The following is a 20,352-nucleotide window of genomic DNA, read 5'->3' on the forward strand; positions in this document are numbered from 1 at the left end:
AAACAACCCTGAAATGGTAGTCGTAGTCAGGTCTCCCAGTTGAAACCAATCATGTTGCATTGCAAGCAATCGCGAGCCAACCAACGTCTGCCTCAAAAAATATTATGCCATCAAATGATTCATCATTGCACAGATAACAATAAGAGTGCGAATATGTAATTCAATCGGCCGTGTCTTCGTAACACAAGTCCAGAAAAATCATATAACATATCGGAATACAATAGAATTGATGGGAATTCTAATTCGATCATGTAGACACAGCTTTTAATTTTCATAAATTCATCTAACTCTATCTCTCTCTAACACAGAGGCCTGCCTCCGTGGTGGTGGGTGTAAAAATTATGCTAACAAACTAACACAAAAACCGGGGTGAAAATATGCACAAGTTTATAACAAAATAAAAACTAAAAATCACCGTAAAAAGCCACTAAACATAGTCACTTGAACATCGATTGTCACAAACAGTTCCAAAAAATGTTCTGTTTACTGGCTATAGTTTTATTAATCAACGACACGTTGTAACTGGCACGTGGGGAAGGGATGGACAGATTTTACACAGATATATAGGTATACAAACCTACAAACACGCTACTGGCACCGATAAGACTTATCGTCGACTGGGCGTTAGTCTGAATGTCGAACGATATACAAAATGTCCCCTACAACACCGGCTAAATACTAGACTAACTGGGTTCCTGATATGAACAGCAACTGATTTAAAGATATGATAGGTCGATATAAGTAAAAGACAATCAATTAAGGCGTGATTTGACTTACGCGGCAGGTATCAATCGACAGCTTCTAGAACCACCTTTCCAATCATTTTTCACCAGTGTATTGTGATGTCTCGATGATCAATTTTTGAAAGTGTGCCGATGAAATGACTCAGGACCCAGTTCTACAGTTGTGAGTTAGAGTTAACTCCGAGTTAAAATTAGTTCATCTTGAATGAGTTAACTCTGAGTTAAATCTTAACTCAGAACTGTGGAACTGGACCCTGGTGTGTTATGAAAAAAAAGTCTCAGCTGAGGTCTTTTGCGGTTGTTTATCCAAGACCAGTCTAGGCCCATTTTAGTTCTACAGCCGATTTAAGGCCGTAGTTAAAATTCAAGATCACTATTGGACTTACATCACCATTGCGTAACTGGACTGAACATACGTGAAGCCAAGTTGATCATAAATTAGAAGGGCGATGAAGTAGCCGATCGAATGTTTGAAGGGCGTAGGGTCTCGCCAGTGATAAATGATCGTGGTGGTATAAGTGAAATGTGAATCGAATGCTAGGGTACAAGCGACATCAAGTGTTTCCATATCTACAGTCAATTATTATATAGAAATAAAACCAATACTAATCAAAAAGATATAAATTTGATCCGACATTTTTCAAGAACATTCGATACGACTGATACCAACCTAAATCCGACATAACCGGGCTTGTCAGTGTATACATATTTGATAATCGTTGGTTTTATTTCTATCACGACTTCTATCACGGAATTTGTTCCGAATTTGAAACTTCTACAGGGTTCTTACGGGTTTCTGAATTTCATTTTCCATAAGTTTTCCAGACCCAGTTTATAAACTTTCTATTTACACGTTGTCAACCTAAACATGTAATGAATAGGCCCATTCGAATTAAATAAGCGCCAATTATCAATACCAAGCAAGCAAACCATAGCCTAAAATTCGAAATAGAAGGAAAATTTTGTTTTGAAACCCTTTTCTAATTTTTCTTTTCTTCTCCGTAGCCATAGAGAAAAATAAACAAAGCTTTTCAAAGCTTTTCCACGGCCTGGAAAAAGGATTCCCATTTTTCCAAATCTTTCAGAAACCCATAAGAACCCAAAAAGGATTCCCATATTCCAAATCTTTCAGAAACCCATAAGAGCCCAAAAAGGATTCCCATTTTCCAAATCTTTCAGAAACCAATAAGAACCCAGTCTACAGCCAGTGATTGTTACTAGTTAAAGCTAGTATCTGGTATTATCGATACTCGTGTGTTTAGTAACCGGCTGTTTAACCTTATCCTTGATGTCATTATTAGCACCATCGGCGTCGTCGTCTGCCGTTCCGGTCGGCGACGTCTCCACGGCGCACGTCGACGACACGCGTTGAATCTGATTGGTCGGCAGCGACAGCCGACGCACCTGATCGCGGATCGTTTCGTTGAGAATGTTCTCGGTCGAGCCGAGATTGCTCGGCGGGAACTCGGCGTTGTTCTCCTCGAAGCAGCATTCGCGTCGCAGGAACGCCTTTGCGTCTTTGATGCCGCGTTCGTAGTACGCTTTCAACAGCGACTTCGACGGCGGGAACAGCGCGTGTATCACGCGTACCGCGTTGTTGCGATTCACCTGGAAATCCTGCGAGCCCCAGCCGAGGTACCAGTTGCGACCGGCCTTGTCGGTCGGCGAGATCGTCTGCTTGCCGCTGAACGGCGACACGTAGATCGTCAGTCCGTCTGCGAATCCGGGCAGGTTGTCGGTGATTCCGCCGTCGTAGAAGTGATGGCCGCGGATGACCGGTGGACGAAATCCTCCGTACACAGGAATATAACTGCTCGCTAGTAAACACTGAAATATAGAAAACGGTTGTCGTTAGCTACGATGTTCTACTATTGACGATTGAGTTTCTATTTGATTTTGGTCGACATTAAGGTCAGATTGATATTTGCTGAATATCAGTAACTAGTAATAATTCATTTATTCTCAATAAACTTCAGGAGCATATGAAATTCTTCAGTATTGTGGTTCTAATTAGACTCTGGACCCAGTCCCACAGTTGTTTGGGTTAAACTAGACTCTCGACCCAGTTCCACAGTTGTTTGGGTTAAACTAGACTCTGGACCCAGTCCCACAGTTGTTTGGGTTAAACTAGACTCTGGACCCAGTCCCATAGTTGTTTGGGTTAAACTAGACTCTGGACCCAGTTCCACAGTTGTGAGGGTTTAATATGACTCTGGACTCACAGTGTCACATGCTTTGGACTCTCTGAATTCCTTTCATTTCCGAGGAGGATTCATTACAGTATTACAACTAACAAATACTCCGCAATCAGCGTATTGATTATCATTGCGGTCAAGTTTAAAGATAGCAGGTAACCGGAGCCAGAGAGGGCGGTTTGTTCGGAGGACGGAGGGATGGGCGAATAATATCGATTTGAAAATTACGATGAAATCAACACCGTCTGCGATCGTGAAACGAGCTCGAAGCGCACGTCATCGCGCGGAGACAATCGATGATCTCACAATCGTTGTTGTCGTCGTCGTTTAAAATCGTTAAAACGCTTCGTCTGTATTCAGTCTGTTTTCGGAATAATAACTCGAAGGCTAAACAACAAACTGAGAGTAACACAGTAAACATATTGAGTATTGATTTCTAGGGAAGGGATGCATATCACGATGACGAAACATATGAGTTCATTCCATCGCATACTCTGTAGATATCACATACGGTGAACGTACTTTATAACCCCACCATTGGGACTAGTTAATGAAAAACATGGCATTAGGGATCATTCATCTACATTAAGCATTACAGTACGCAATTGCACTGACCCCTCCCCCCTCCCTTGATGCGTACGTAATAAATGAATGACCCCTTATGATGAATTTGGCCGCGTTAAAAAGAATAGTATTTTCAGTGAATTTTAGCTAGATTGAGCATATGACTTAATACTTGTAAATAAGCATCATTCAAAGTCAAAATATCAACGATATTCACTAAAATCTACGGAAAGTATGAAATGGATGAGTGGGAACTAGAATTTACAACTTACGTTGATCAATTCATCGCGAGACGCGAATTCCGATTGTATCACATTTTTCTTTTTGCGCGCCGTCGTCATCGATATGTGCAGTTTACCGGTGGCCTGTTCGTGGGCGTCGGGCGGCAGGTATTCCTGTAGAAACAGTTTCAGCGGGTCCATGATGCTGTAACCGGGCGTCAACGCGCCCAACGGTTTACTGTTCACTTCGCGCGACAGGTTGTAACAGAACTGGATGCATTCCTAGAAATCAGAGAGAAAAGCCAGTATGGGATGAGGAACATTAAACGATGCGTAAAATGCAGCAGAATCTGCATTTTGATGTTCAAGTGAATCCGGTTTATGAGAAATACAGATTGAAATTCGACCCAAATTTCAAAACACTGGAAAAGAACTAATCGAAACAAATTGTTAACTCTACTCATTTCTGAAGAACCAGGGCCCAGTTTCACAAAAAGGATTAACCCTTTCAGTGCGTCTACACCGCAGTGCGGTGTATGAATTGGTGATAGATTTTGCTAGTACACCACACTGCGGTGTATTGATGTAATTTGTAATTATCTCTATTGAAAAATGGCAGCACGTGTCAAACATAGTGAAATACTAGTAACTAACGATACACCGCGCCGCGGTGTAGACGCACTATAGTGGTATTCCCGTTGTTCAACACACTAGGTTGGAATTTTTTAGAATTTTCAAACGATCTCCAGCACTATAGGGTATTAATTAGTCAGCACTGAAAGGGTTAAGGCCTAAATCGATTTAAGATAAACTGAATTAATGAAGAAATTAAATCGATTTAGGCTTTAATCCATTTTGTGAAACTGGGCCCGGTGTTTTAACCTCGGATCAATCACGTAATCACTCAATTCGAAATTTTACCTAATATTCACAGAAACAACTGACCTGTATTTTATCTCTCGCGCAGACGATCGCCGCCGCTATCAACGAACCGGCCGAAGCGCCACCTACGCGGTGAACGCGTGACAGCAACGTCTGGCCGTGTTTGACGAGACAGTTCGCGACGCCGAGGTGATAAATACCGAGGAAACCGCAGCCGCAGAACGACAGATTCAACACGTCGGCCGTACGAGCGGTCACCGGACGAAGCATCTCCGGCGGGATTACAATTGAACCGATTGAAGCTACAGACGACGTCTCGTCGAGTTGTTGATGATTTTCCGATTCGGATAAATCCGTATTATTTGCAACTTCGATTTCGGTATTTGCCGAATGAATTTGTTCGTTGTTTTTCCTGTTGTCCGCAGCCGGTTCGGGTTTTATTGCGTCGTTGACCGGTGCTGGTTCGATTGCATCTCCTGCTGGTGTTGGTTCTGCTGCGGGTGTCGGTTCTGACTCAGGTGTTGGTTCTGCCTCAGGTGTTGGTTCTGCTGCGGGTGTTGGTTCTGCCTCAGGTGTTGATTCTGCTGCCGGTGTTGGTTCTATCGCGTCTGCCCCTGTGTTTTTCTCGGTATCGTCTTTACGCGTCTGCTCGTCGGTTTTCTCGTTGCTCTCGGTAACCGTTGCGATATTGTCGTCGTCGCTGGTCGTCGTCATTATTTGAACGGTGGTGGTGGTGGTGGCGGCAGCGTTTCAGCCATCAGATTCTCGGTACCGCGTCTGCTACTCACGCATCGGTCGAACACTAGAACTAATTGAAGGAAAAAAAAGAATACGTTAACTCAAAGTCTTTTTTCCCGAGTTGTGAATAACAAATGAGAAATAAGAAAAAATTTTGATGATTTTTAAGTCATTTTATATTTTCTGCGCAACCCGTACTAAAAATGTCAAATTGCCCTGAAATTTTACAGGAAAATGAAAAATATCAAATTGATACCTAAAAATGGTTCATACGCATCTCTGTATTTCCCAAAAAAATGAGTCAATGTTTTCTGATGAGCTTTTTCAGGGTGTCTACTGGGATGCCTTTTTAACTACGCGCCCTGTTGAGAGGTGCATTCCTCCCCAGAATCGGACCCTAGATCCGCCCCCGATCATGCAGTACCTTCTATTACATGTTCTATATTTGAAGCATGATTATGAACCTACAAATCTTATGTATTTTAGACCCTTCCGGTGAATCTAACACTACCCACCGCCCCCTCATCACTCACCGAACCAGAGAAAGCTGAAAACAAGTTCAGTACGTGACTGTTTGAACTATTGGCATTGATTCCCCGCTAGCCATGCATATTGCATGCTATACCCATCGATTATATACCAACAGATGTTTTTGGCACCTTTTCAAACCTGAGAGTAATTCATTGAGACAAAAGAATATGTACGCGTACCTTTACATACTGACGTGCGAGTAACACCGAGTATACCTGAGGAGGGGTAACGCTTTTAGATGATACTCATGCTTGAAACCTTCCTACACGGAAAACCACCATCGACCGAAATAAGAAAATTAGTTTTGAAGCGAACCGATTGAAGCTACAGACGACGTCTCGTCGAGTTGTTGATGATTTTCCTGATTCGGATAAATCCGCATTTTTTTTGAAACTTCGATTTCGGTATTTTGAACTTCCGAATGAATTCGTTCGTCGTTTTTCCTGTTGTCTGACCCTCCCGGTGAATCTAACACTACCCACCGCCCCCTCATCAGTCACCGAACCAGAGAAAGCTGAAAACACGTTCAATGCGTGACTGTTTGAACTAATGGCATTGATTCCCCGCTAGCCATGCATATTGAAAACCACCATTGACCGAAATAAGAAAATTAGTTAAACCCACCAAGTATAAAAATGCGATGAACCTCATTATAACAAACTTCAGGAACCAGTTCCACAGTTGTGAGTTAAGATTTGACTCAGAGTTAACTCATTGAAAATGAACTAATTTTAACTCACTGTTAACTCATGACTGTGGAACTGGATCCTGGTGACTAGAAGATCAGTTTGTCACACCCGCTGATATAGTTCGTTTATTACAGCAGAACCTGGTGACATAAGGTTATATAATTACCCATGAGTTGAGAATCTGAAACACAACAGCAGTCTGGCTTGTTTTATGGTTGCATCAGTTCGGATATATCAAAACCAAAAATTTCAGTTTCAGTGTAACTGAGGGTATAGATTTATCCGATGTAGGGACTATAAACAGAACATGTTTTTATGACAAATTTCAGAGAATTAGAAAACGTTTGTTTCAACTGTTTGTTTATTAGTGGGACTTCGAGACTAGGTTAAAATCAAGTTATTTACCGCAATCAAACGGGAGAGGCCTGAATTTGTTTTACATTCGTATCGACGAAAATAAATCAAAAACGTAAAAAAATAAGCATCTATTTTTCTAGAAAATCGGTTACAGGGCGAAACCCGGGTTTTATCTAACGCGGAGCGACGGATTATTTCTGTAGGGACTAATAAACAGAACGTGTTTTTAGGTAATCCGAAACGTACAATCGATCGCGATTTAGATTCGATGCAATTATTTCGCCCACAGAAACAAAACGTAACGCGCAATTCTCCGCGTCTCTATATACAGTTATATATGTTATATCCGACAGAAAATTTAAACAGAAAAATAATATTCAAAAACGGTATGATTAACAATGATACCTCTTCAGTTAGGTCATAAGCGACTATTTGGGGAACTTCAAATATAAAAGCAAAAACTCCTTCGCCCTGTAGGTCCAGTGGAGGATCCAGAGGGTCCTATGAGTTTCGTGAGGCAATCTTGAGTAACTCATTCATTTCATTTTCATTCATTTTCAAAAATAAAGAAGGGCACATATATCGTATATAAGGCCGAACATTTTGTGGGAAATTCCGGAAAAAGGTCAAAAAGGTGCAGCCAGAGTATTTTGCCATGAAAACATACAGTAAGACCCCAGGGGCCAGTTGCACAGTCGTGACTTAAGTCCAAAAGTGGTCTTAAAACTTAAGACTGGTCTTAAGTTGTTAGATTGGCTATAGAACTAAGTTGGTCTTAGACGGGTCTTAAGTCTAAGCCATGACTATGCAACTGGCCCCTGGCCCCGGTTGCATAGTCATGGCTTAGACTTAAGACTCGTCTAAGACCAACTTAGTTCTATAGCCAATCTAACAACTTAAGACCAGTCTTAAGATTCAAGACCAATTTTGGACTTAAGTCACGACTGTGCAACTGGCCCCTGATCTTGTCTCTGAAGTTTAGGATATATCATAAGCTAAACTCCTAACATTATCATTTTCTCATTAATAATAAATCTCACTTCTAACAAAGGCTGAAAAAGACCTCATGTGTCGTAGTAACGTTCGTAAGTCCTGTGTTTCTCTATAAATCCGGCCAATTATTGCTTAAAACATGAACCCGGCGCGGGCCCGCGGGGCTGACTGTAAATAGCCAAATGAACGATGACAATCACAGTTTGAGTGGTTTATACCCCCCATCGCCATCCATCAACAACAATCAATTCATTTCATTATTAATAAATAGGTTTATGCAGTGAAGTTGACGTGTATCTAATGCACAACGAATGTCAACGAGTGTTTGATTAATCTCAGCACAGGCACACAGCACAGTCTACCTGTATCCAGTTCTCAGCATTCTTAACCGATCACGGAATCTAAACTTTCCCCAAATATTTACCCGGTTTCCCCTAAACCCTCCCCCCCCGACCCTTGACTGAAAAAATCCTCGGCTTGAATTATAAGATATCCTCTGACCTCAGCAGAGGGCTGTCTCTTATCGAGAGGTTCATGTGTCACTGCATCACCAGCAAGAACAACAAGACACCAAAAATTCAAATTCCCTGGATTCATCATAAGATAGTGAGGGCTGTTTCTTATCTTATCCTTGCGTGTCACTCGTCACCAGCAAGAACAACATGACACCAAAAACTCACATTCCCTGATTAAACTATAAGATATCCACAATGGGGGCTGTTTCTTAATCGAGAGGTTCCTTGAGTCACTCATCACTGGCAAGAAAGAACCAGACACCAAAAATTCAAATTCCCTGATTAAATTATAAGATATCCACAGCGGGGGGGAGGGCTGGGGGAGGGCTGTTTCTTAAACGAGAGGTTCCTTGTGTCACTCATCACTGGCAATAAAGAACCAGACGCCAAAAATTCAAATTTGGACTAGGGCCTATAAATAGTAGAACTCACAAAAATGTGAATGAAGCGAGTTGCACCGTAGTTCTATTGGTCTACTGGATCCAGTTCTACAGTTGTGAGTTATGATTTAACTCTGAGTTAACTCATTGAAAATGAACTGATTCTAACTCAGAGTTAACTGTAACTCAGGGTCCAGTTTCACAGTTCGGAGTTAAGATTTGACCCTGAGTTAACTCATTGAAAATGAACTAATTTTAACTCAGAGTTAACTGTAACTCAGGACCCAGTTCCACAGTTGTGAGTTAGAGTTAACTCTGAGTTAAAATTAGTTCATTTTCAACGTTTTAACTCAGGGTCAAATCTTAACTCACGACTGTGGAACTGGACCCAGAACTGTGGAACTGGGTCCTGGTTATAGCACGTTGGCTTTCTACGCACGAGACCCGGGTTCGAGACCAGGGTTCGATCCCCGGTTCAGCGCGTGTTACTAACTCCAATCAGCGATTCCAGCCGTTCTGTTCCCCTGCTCTTTTTGTCGTAAAGAAAATCATAAACAACACAAAATCTCAGTCAGGTATTTAGCGTTTATATACAATCGCGACGACGTTAAGCCATTATTTGTGATGAATTAATGTCATTATCCGAGGCAGCTTTACTTATTGATGAAACCATGTTACTATACAATACACCAGTCAATAATGCGTGTAACGACTGTATGGATTTATCGATGTTGCTGCTTTTCAAGTCGATAAATTGACGATCAAATCATCTCTGGCATCGGGCGGCGACATTATCGTTTACCTAATTCACCGTAGTCACGTCAATCGGCTATTAGTCCCGCGGTAAAATCACGGTCCAGCCCTAGAGATCAGTCATTCCTGGACGTGTAACGAGTTTTCAAGGAGTTTTAAAAGGTGAAAATTTCAGATTTCGAGGAAGCGTCTGCATCACTTTCCATATTCCAATTACAGTAGAGACTCCTAAATCGGTACCGTTTATCTCGGTAAACCACTAATTTGGTGGTTTTGTAAGCATATTTATCCTTCACACTAACTAAACTCTGTTTCTAATACGGTAACCGCCAATGGGTAGAAATCAATTTAGGCGTAGGTTTTTGTAAAACTACTAACATTTCTAATTGCCTATTTTTCAAGATTTAAGGATTTTTAAAGGAGTTTTGTGCATTTTGCTCGAAATTACAGGAGTTTCAAGCACCTTTCCATTATGAAGGAGTTTTTAAGAAATCAAGGAGTTGTAGGGACCCTGTATACATGTAAGAACACTTATTTCAATGCCGATATCTAAAATTCGAGAAATAAATCGAGAAAAAAAAATAACTTACGACGCTGAGAAAATACTCCGAGGTCTCCATATAGGCTATATCCGGTACGCGTGGATAGGAGGAGAGATGAGGAAGGTTTGATCAAACGAAATCATTTTCATCATCACTTTCATCATATCCGTCGCGCGATAACATCGAAACGAGATGATGACAATGTTTTCGATCAATATTGTAAAATGTGCTCCACCCATTCAGTGAACTATACCGGGTACAGCACCACGACGTTGTCGTCGGCTGCTGCTGCTGCTCGGTGAATAATAGAACCACGCGATAAATACCGAAACCTTCTCCATTCGAAATATAACACGACGACGTTTCCGAACCGATGATAAAGTCGATAAAGAGTAAATAACTCGGCAGCGACGACGAGCGGTGGCCGTCGGTTTCTACGGCGATACCGGTTTACGTTCAACAAAGCTAAATGTCTCGAAATAGGCCTATAGTTGCGCAGTATATCACAGTCATGACTAAGATTTAAGACCAGTCTTAGACCATCTTGAGCCCGCCACCCAGTTCTAACGTCAAACTAAAACTTAAGACTAGTCATAAGACCGCTTTTGGCGGCACAGTATTCCTCCAATTAGGCCTAAAAGTATTTTGGGGCTGCCGTGATTTCGAAGTTATGGCTTAGGTTACAGTTATAGACCTATAGCTAATCTAACGCATCAAGACTAGTCTTAGGCATAAATTGTTTCGCATTAGCTTGTTCAAACAGTCTGGTAAGTCTTATAATCAATATCAACTCAATTAACCAGCATAGACAACCTCATGACACAATTCGAGCACTTCCGAATACAACTTAAAATACCACGACCTTTTTAAAATTTTTCCAGCGGAGTTAAAATAAATCAATAGCAGACCTAGCCTAAATATGCCAAACAAGTGACATCTTGTAGCCTAACCAAAACCAGATACAATCTGAAATACCGAGTTAGTACAACTCAATCAACCTGGATTTGTGTGCAGGTGATAATTAGAGTTGGACAATGGAATTTTCAAATTCACATTCGGTTACAACAGATGACAGAGACAGGTGATAATTTGACAAGTCTATAGTCGTCATTGGAGAGGAAACCGTTAGCAGCAAACAGAGTCACATAGGCCTAGTTTACAGTACAACTTCAGTTGATACAATATGGTATCATTATCTATTGTTTTCAAACGAGGCCCACAAAGGTCTCCGACATATTTCTACTTGGTAACCTGTCGGTGGTTTAGTTTCACGATCGGACATTTCTGCAAACCACAAACCAGCCTAAGTGCATATAAAAAGCTTGTCTCCAATGATTAGGTAACTAGGCTAACTACTGTGCGTTGTGCTATCCAAGAATTTGCCTACTGACTCGAAACATAGAGAAAAACCTTATGAATTTAAAAAAATTTTTAGGAATCAGTTTGATATTTTTCATTTTCCCATAAAATTCGAGGGCAACTTAACACTTAAGTTGGATCCGCCCCTGGGAGTAATATCGACGTGGCTTTGACAGAGAAGTAATTCAATATTTAGCCTAACTGATCAGTCAGTTGTGTACTCAAGACGACAACCGTTTTAGAAAGAATCGACAAACATTAATTTCATTTTCAAACAGCTGATTAAATAATACATAAGCACGTTTTATTTCATGTTTAATTAATCGGAAATTGAACGGAGAGGTTCGGTAATTTAGTCCTCGGGGAAATCTCACTGAAAAATTAGTCAAGACCTAATGGAAAAATTTAAACATCAATAGGCCGAATCATTGATGGAACGGGTCTGTAGTGCAGTGTAAGATAACCTGGATCCAAAGCGGGATAGCTTCATAAATTGGTAGGCCTAAACTGGGGGTAATTCTCCGTTCATTTTGAAGCCCAAAATAATTTTTAATGAATGATGAATTGATAAAAAGACACGGTTTTTTTGTAAAATATTAGAAAGAGAAGAAAGTATTAGCGTTAGAAATAACAGAATCGGAATGTATTAAGCCTACCATAGGGCCTAGTAGCCTCTGTGTAAAGCCACTTTTTAGTCACTAGTACTAGTAGTGCCAGTGGATCGGATTTGAAAATAAATTTTGTTTGATGTATTGTAATCAAACCTACCTTCTAAATATACAATCTTACTGGCTTTGTTTGTTGAAATATTCGCTCGATTTTTAAGCAAAACGATGGATCTAGTTTTCTTTATCCTTCATTCAAAACTCTGGTGTATTCGATCCGGTTCAAGTTTAAAAACCTGCACGACGACTAATGGATTTATGACATTTCACACTGTTCAATAAAAAGCTGATTGAATTTAACCGTCAAGTGCTGCCTCTATACTTATCGTTTACGGTGAATAGGTGAACTAACTTAGTACTCGCATGCCACGGTATGATCATTGCTCTGTTGAAATAGTTCACATGTTCACCGCTAATGTCTTGTATAGGGGCAGCACCTGACAGTCAAGATCTGAAACCGAACGGGCGCTTGCACTATTCACTGGACTCCGTTACCCTTCATCCCACACAGATATTCGATATTCTTTATCACCATTCCTGCTTTTATGATTCTCTAGGCTTCGGATGTGTCCCCTGAGACTTGATCAAAATAACCTTATTAACAACATCAGAAATACGAACATATACATTGCCTCTGATGAAAGATCCAACTCTGAGTGAGCCCTTCAAGTCAAATACTCCAACTATCCAAAGGTATACTGGATTTTGGGTATTGTACTTACCTTGCCTTAAAGTGGCGGCCACTCATATGTAATTTAGTCATATTTGTTGCAAAAATCAACATAACTCATTTATCCACAAAGGACTCGTCAGGTACCGTACCCGGAATTAGGTACATTTCGATAAATTTGCTTTACGCTCTCTGTCCACAATCCATGAAATAGAAAAATAAACAGCCGTAAGAAGTTTTATTGAAGAAACATTTTATTTTTATACAATTTCATTCGATTAGCATTACACAATAATAATAATAATATTCATCAAGACTCTGCCATTGTTATTGATAATGCTAAAAACATTCATTATAATGACTCAATTTATTATCGATATCAATTCTGTATAAGTTACATTCATTCTTCGGATAACAATGAATTCTTGGACACATCTATAAACACACGCACTACTGCTGCTGCTGCTGCTGCCGCTGCTGGTGCCGATACGGTTTTAAAAAGCGATTAAGCAGTGCTCTATGATCTCGATTTAAAAACAACACAGGTCGGGTCTACAGAATGTGAGCATACCATTTAGAAAAAAATACAGAAGCAATTCGCATGATATTTCATATCATGAATTAAGCGAAATGTGATGCGACTAAGATTTGAAATTTTTTCATCCGCGTCGTAAACTAACGCACCAAAATAACGTCAGACCCAGTACCTAGTTAATGACTACTGATCCACGAAGTCCCAGATCTATGAAGCCTCCAATATGTTCCCAAGCCCAATTTTAGCCCCTTGCCAATCTGAACAACTTATGGCCAGACTAACAGTTGACTTAACAGTAGGTCATATATGAGGTGAATACCAGCAGTTGGATTATGCATGGATGTGAAGTTCAGAGGTTTTTTGAAATTGGTAAATTCTTTTGGCACATTTAGCACTGACGATAAAAACCTTTCTTTAATGAAATCCGTCTTATTCTTCCACAGGACCCAGTTCCAAATTCTGAATTTTAGTTTTTAACTCACAGGGTTGAAATTCGTTCGTTTTCATAAATTCAACCCAAGAGTCTTATTCAAACTCATAACTCTGGATATTAGTATCATCCAGTTGAATCTCCGGGGCTAGTTTTAAGAGAACCAAGGTCAGCTTTAAACTTAGTAATAAATTCAACTATCAATCACCAAATAGATTCAACCTAAAACCCGGGGTTAACTCGACCGACTGACTGCGAACGTGCGGGCCGTTTCGCTGGACCGCATTCAACTTCAATCATAGCAAATTCAACTGTTAATCAAACGTAAGGTTAAAGTTAAAACTACTATCGTAAAATAAGCGCTAAAGCAACGAGTATTCGCGGAAGGGTCAAAATTTTTCGCAAATACTGTGCTAATCAAGAGTCAAACTCGCTTAAAACGTACCTTAAAATCAGAAAAAATCGATACATAAAATCTCATTATTATATATACCTTACTATACATGTAAAATAAAACCTATAAAAAACCAACATTCAACTAAAAAAAAAATGTCCAAGAAATCAATCTCGTTATTTTCGACGCACATTCGCAGCAAGCATATCATATTAGCCGATATCATAGTAAAATGCACACACCACGACGAAACATTTTCTTCAAAACGCGTCAAAAACACGAATCGGATCATTCGCATTCGATAGTCTGATATATGCATTAGTTACCGCCAGACAACACGCAGCACAGTTGAGTTTAAAAGAGTTTTTTACAATTATTACACATCCTTACAGTACGAAGCTAAGAGAATATGTTTAGAACTAGTGCACACGAAGAGGACAGAAGCAATCGAGGTGAAATCTTACGAATCTAATACTGAGACCACATAACTGAAGTGTCAGCTAGAATTATAAACAGCATCGGGCCGCATGAGGACCTATGAACCTCAGTAAAAAGACGTCAACTAAGATGGTTTGGACACGTTACAAGACTATAGATCTAGTACATAGTATTTGTATTCAAGAGGGGGGGCGGGAGGAAGGGATACGCCTCAGTATCTGCCTTCAGTCGCGTATTAGATACAAATGTTGTCATCGCAAGAATTCGAATTCGAATCAAACGGAAAACGTTATAAAAACGATATAAGAATCTCTTCAACACGCAACCGACATTAACACAGCACGTAAATGTCGTTTTAGCAAATTAGAGTATCTTAGAAAAATGGCTAGGGGCCACTAGCACAGTCGAGACTTCGATTTGAAACCAGCTTAAGCCCATTTCGGTGCCATTGCATATCTTAATCTACTTTTGGATATATCCTGATCAACTTAAGACCTTTAGGCCAATCTTACAACAGTCCAAAGGCAATCTTCATTTAAATGGCCGATATAACAACTTCTAACTTCTTCAACAAGTCCAAGCCTATTCTATTCTGGATTTTTGTCATATCTCAAAAACTCTTTTTTCATTAGACAAATATTGAATCGGGGTCGATCGACTATATACTGACAAAGTTTTCAAAACATAACTCATAATTGCGCCGTAAAATCTTCACTGGTTATGTCTTTGGTATATATTGGCTTGCCTAGAACGTGTACAAGGGGAAGATATATCTTGGCCTAATGCGTTTAGGGATAGAGTTAAGCATGAAAACTTTGCCTTCGCATTGTGCAAACATTCTAAACATTCATAATTGTTTATCTAAACGGACAACGAATATACGATACCCAATTTACATCTTAATCATATACATTATATTTATAAATTATATATCGGCTTTTGTTTTCTAAATCAATTACTCTATCAATTAATTATAATAATCATTACCATCATCATCATCATCATCATCATAATCGTTATAGTTACATTTAAAAAATTATACTGGAAATATTGCATATTAACTTAAAAAACGATTTCCTTTTTCTTTATCGTCGTAAGACAACGTAAGATTCGTCATTTCGGAACTGCTGACTCGTAATCTGTTCACGGCTAAAATTCATCCGACGTTCGCTCGAAACAGTTCTTATTCGACACATTTAATGCAATCAATCTCAAGTTCGTCGCACGCCCGTGAAAATGACCTAAAAAGCACCACTTTTTCCGATAATTCGTTTCGTATCGTATTTATAGAAACATCTTAAATACATAGTATAGTAATATTGAAGAAGAGTTTTCGTGATTTTATACGGATATTCGTTCGCGATTTTCGTTCCGCGACGCCGGTAATTACGTGTGGCGATTGGACGCTTCCTTCGCGGCGAGGATTAACGGGGTAAGACTAAACAGCGGCTTCGCATTTTTCAGGAATGGATGCTGAAAGTGTAAAGGCACGTCATTAATATTTCTCCCATTTTCAACGAGCCTCAAGCAGGCAATTTTAAGCACAGTTGTATAACACTGGGACCTTGTTAAAACAAACTTTAGGGGACCAGAAAATTTGTTTTCCCATGACAGTGTTCTTCACAACAGGTTTTAGAGAGGCGGCGCCCCTTTCATCCACCCCTCTGCAAATCAGTTATACCTTACAAAATGTCTACTGCCCCTACCAGAGTGGATGTCAATATCCTATCAACGCTGATTTTTTGCTTATATTGAGCTTATGAGAAAAATAGAAGATTAAACCAAAATTAAGCTAAATTTTCCGTATATTTGAGGGATTGAAAGCCTTGCTACTTAAACAGCCACGATGTCATACGCTTAACATTGAATGCAGCCCCTTTCTAATTCCAGCATACAGAGAACAGTGCCTGAATACATAACCTGCGTCGACTGACCTTTAATAGTTCGGAAGCCGAGTTTCGTTTGTCGACGTCGACCTCTAAACACGAAGCGAGGAAACTCTTGAACACCGGCGTCAAACGTTCGGGATGTTCTAATTGAGGTTGTCCGTTCGTTGCTATTAAATACAATGCCTGTTTCGAAAATAAGAACCGAAAGATTTTTTTGTAGAAAACGTTTGATTTTGAACAGTGGATAGCGAAGGGATGGTAGATGTGGTTGGGAATAGATTGTGGGCGCTTCAACCAGATTTAGTGATCGGTCTATCTCATTTGATGGATGGGGCTGGTCAGAAAGTAATAGGGTATATCCCACTTGATGGATGGAGCTGGTCTGATATCGGAAGGGTCAATCCCATTTAATGGATGGGGATGGTCAGATAGTAATAGGGTATATCCCACTTGATGGATGGAGCTGGTCTGATATCGGAAGGGTCAATCCCATTTAATGGATGGGGATGGTCAGATAGTAATAGGGTATATCCCACTTGATGGATGGAGCTGGTCTGATATCGGAAGGGTCAATCTCATTTGATGGGCGGGGCTGGTCAGATAGTAATAGGGAATATCCCATTAAATGGATGGAGCTAGTCTGATATCGGAAGAGTCCATCCCGTTTGATGGATGGGGCTGGTTGAGATACTCACGCGTAATGGATTTTCATTTAAATATGGCGGTTCGCCTTCTATCATTTCTATAGCCATAATACCTAAACTCCAAATATCTACTTTAGGACCGTATTGTTTCCTGAGAAAAAGAATATTGATGTAAATCAAAAACAGGATTTGCAAGAATAACTAGGTTTGCTGCTCTTGGAGACCGGCATTATTGCTGTGTTAGTTAGGTAATTGCTTCGAGATATTCTGCACATTTGACTGTATGCGTTAAATGATAATTTCAACTTACCTAGTGACTACTTCAGGCGCCATCCAGTACGGAGTTCCAACCATCGTTGAACGTTTGTTCTGTTCAGGGGTTATCTGGGCGCAGAAACCGAAATCAGCTGTAAACGAAAAATAAAGATTATAGATGATCACTACAAGAGATTACTAAGAATTATCATTGTACCTATTTTACGTAAAGTGCTGATTAGTTAAGTGCCATGATTATTAATTTCGATTTAGTTCGAGTAGGTCATGCTTGAGGTAGGCAAGGTTTACTGTAATTCTATTTGCCCGAGAAGGACAAAATAAGGTTCAGAGTCGAACTAAATACTTACTTAACTTCACCGATCCTTCCAAACCCAACAGTATATTATCACTTTTAATATCTCTGTGTATCACGTTATTGGCGTGTAGAAATTCTAAAGCTTGTAAACACTATATCGACGATAAAGAGAGATAATATTTATCGATTCATGTATCAAAATCCAACGAAAACAATGACAAATTAGAGTCCGAAATATTTTCTTTAGCTAGAAGTCATTTCAACACGGGGAGAGTTTCATCGACGGTTATTCATCCATCATTACACCGTATAGATGGCAGCACGGACGATACATCGGCGAGTATAAAACTGTCCACTAGATGGCGGCGCCGGTAACGTCTGGCGGATATATCTCCAGGTGAATGAAGAATGAATAAACACGTCGTGAGTCATCGATGATTCTTCCAATAAGTGAATTTCTACGAGAGGTATAACTCATCAATTGGCAGTGAATCAGCCGTAATAGCAGGCAATAATAGATTTCTAGTAATCGCGTTGGTCATTCGATTTTCACTCGCACGTGTCTGTGTGTAAGATCGGTCTAATCTTAATATATATAGAATCAGTGTTTACTCTATACAAGGTGGCCACTTTCCTCCATTTACAGATTCCTCAATAATTCCCCGAGTGAATCTGCGGGTGAAATTTCGTGATATATTCAATTTTCATGAATCATGTATTGATCACGACACACATGGTCCGAATACATATCCGAATTACCTGATTTCCAGGATTTGCCAGAATTCATCAAATTCCTCGAGTTTTCCAGGTTTGGTTTTTTGCTAAATAAAATTTGTCAAATTCCCAGAGTTTTCCCAGATTTAAAAAATATTTTTCAAGTATTTGGATAACGTTGGGGGTAATTCAACTCTTAGAAAAGCAGAAACTTGTCTTAAATAGAAGTCATCATCAGGTCTGGATGATAATGATGATGTCATTGGGGGATATATGGAGGCAGCCGACCTTTCTCATAAAGGCTCAAGAGCTAAAATCACCAGGCAATTTAACAATGTCATACTGGGATTTACGGAGATAGGCAGACGTCTTACTCGAACGTGTCAACTCTTTGTGATTATGTCACATCTAAGAAGTAGGTCGAGGACGAATATTAAATATACAGGGAGGTTAAGAGGTGGTTATGACAGGAAAGAACGACGTGTCTTACTTCTCGACAAACAGCCGCGATTTGACCTTCGTCCATACACGTCTCGGTGACGACATCGGTTAACGAACCGCCGGCTAAATATTCCATCACAACCTGCGTAGAATAAAATACAACTATCATTTCTGATCAGCACAAACGCTTTCACTTTGGTCACAGCTAAAGGAGATTGACAGAAGAGGGGTTCCGGGCTCCCAACACCTGATACGCACAACTCAAGACAATCTGCTGTCCATACCCTGCACCCCTCAGACAATCTGCTGTCCGTACCCTGCGACCCCTCAGACAATCTGCTGTCTGTACCCTGCACCATCTCAGACAATCTGCTGTCCATACCCTGCGACCCCTCAGACAATTTGCTGTCTGTACCCTGCGACCCCTCAGACAACCTGCTGTATGTACCCTGTACCCCTCAGACAATCTGCTGTCCGTACCCTGCACCATCTCAGACAATCTGCTATCCGTACCCGCTGACCCATCAGACAATCTGCTGTCCGTACCCTGCGACCCCTCAGACAATCTGCTGTCTGTACCCTGCACCATCTCAGACAATCTGCTGTCCGTACCCGCTGACCCCTCAGACAATCTGCTGTCTGTACCCTGCGACCCTTCAGACAATCTGCTGTCTGTACCCTGTGACCCCTCAGACAATCTGCTGTCTGCACACTGCATCCTGCACCTGATACCTACCCATAGCTCCTCTCCGACCAGGTAACTATCCACGTAGTTCACTATATTCGCGTTTTTGTTTTCTCGCATGACTAAAATTTCATTGATGATTAACTCTTTCTTCGGCTGTTGCGACAAGTTCATCTTTTTAATGGCGACCTCACAACCGGTGGCGACCTCTACCGCCGTGTAAACAGTTCCAGACGCTCTGTGTTAAATAAATGAAGTGAAATACAGTTGTGGTGACTTACGGTACGTCAAAAAAGGTTAGTTTGGTTAAAACTGAAATTGAGCTCAGACTGAATTAGACTTAGACCAAGTAATTAAATTTCTAATAGAACCAAAATAAGCTTAGACTTGTCTTCAAGTTGTTAGACTGGCTATAGAACTGAAAAGACCTTAAACCTATCCTAGATTGTTAGATTGGGTTATAGAGCTAAATGAACTTGAGACATATGATTTGATCTATATACCCTTCCAAAAACCCGACTGTGAATATATCCAATCACAAATTCGGTAATTTAATGATGTCATAGGGTAATAAAAGAGTCAGCCATGTTTGATGACGTTTAACGTACCCTTGACCGATTTTCTCCATTTTCGTATATTTCCTCGATGGTTCGCCGACCGATACGATCGTCCGTAGTTTCGCCAGGATCTCTTCGTCGGACATTTTCTTTTTCTTCGGTTTGTCATTTTTCGTTACGGCTGGTTTTTCCTCTTCGACAGGTTTCGTATACTGGAAAACAACAACCGAAAATATCTCACGTCCGAAAATCGATGG

The 20,352-nt window shown here is 40.4% G+C and overlaps 2 protein-coding genes and 1 long non-coding RNA gene across 15 annotated transcripts in view; all 3 read right to left on the minus strand.

The window, feature by feature from the left end:
- Positions 1-1,970: 1,970 nt before the first annotated feature.
- On the minus strand, positions 1,971-4,891 carry LOC141910562 (patatin-like phospholipase domain-containing protein 4). The gene is made up of 3 exons (XM_074801255.1): positions 4,669-4,891; positions 3,775-4,005; positions 1,971-2,570 (listed from the first exon to the last, which is right to left on the minus strand). Exons 1-3 carry the CDS (start codon positions 4,873-4,875, stop codon positions 1,971-1,973), a joined length of 1,038 nt encoding a protein of 345 aa, XP_074657356.1. The 5' UTR covers positions 4,876-4,891.
- Positions 4,892-5,214: 323 nt separating this feature from the next.
- On the minus strand, positions 5,215-12,553 carry LOC141911401 (uncharacterized). Its single transcript, XR_012620039.1, has 3 exons — positions 12,480-12,553; positions 12,231-12,413; positions 5,215-5,413 (listed from the first exon to the last, which is right to left on the minus strand). It is a non-coding gene; the product is annotated as an uncharacterized LOC141911401 (long non-coding RNA).
- Positions 12,554-13,074: 521 nt separating this feature from the next.
- Positions 13,075-20,352, minus strand: part of LOC141910744 (serine/threonine-protein kinase PAK 3-like) — a 31,711-nt gene continuing 24,433 nt past the window's right edge. For all 13 annotated transcript variants that reach the window (XM_074801508.1, XM_074801507.1, XM_074801501.1 and 10 more), the window contains 8 exons: positions 20,147-20,307; positions 19,590-19,776; positions 18,903-18,995; positions 17,751-17,850; positions 17,438-17,534; positions 17,179-17,278; positions 16,529-16,666; positions 13,075-16,067 (listed from right to left, as the gene is read on the minus strand). In XM_074801508.1, the coding sequence (XP_074657609.1) occupies positions 15,981-16,067; positions 16,529-16,666; positions 17,179-17,278; positions 17,438-17,534; positions 17,751-17,850; positions 18,903-18,995; positions 19,590-19,776; positions 20,147-20,307 (963 nt within the window). In that variant the 3' untranslated portion in view covers positions 13,075-15,980. The remainder of the gene's footprint in view (positions 16,068-16,528; positions 16,667-17,178; positions 17,279-17,437; positions 17,535-17,750; positions 17,851-18,902; positions 18,996-19,589; positions 19,777-20,146; positions 20,308-20,352) is intronic.

The sequence above is a fragment of the Tubulanus polymorphus genome, chromosome 9 (genome assembly GCF_964204645.1).
Source record: "Tubulanus polymorphus chromosome 9, tnTubPoly1.2, whole genome shotgun sequence".
NCBI classification, from domain to species: Eukaryota; Metazoa; Nemertea; class Palaeonemertea; order Tubulaniformes; family Tubulanidae; genus Tubulanus; species Tubulanus polymorphus.

Bases quoted from the DNA above. Each gene is read 5' to 3' on its own strand.
- LOC141910562 (XM_074801255.1), bottom strand. From the start codon at position 4,875: ATGCTTCGTCCGGTGACCGCTCGTACGGCCGACGTGTTGAATCTGTCG. The intron at 4,006-4,668 runs GTCAGTTGTTTC...TCTGATTTCTAG, and splicing joins GCGCGAGAGATAAAATACAG to GAATGCATCCAGTTCTGTTA. The intron at 2,571-3,774 runs GTAAGTTGTAAA...TCTATATTTCAG, and splicing joins CTCGCGATGAATTGATCAAC to TGTTTACTAGCGAGCAGTTA.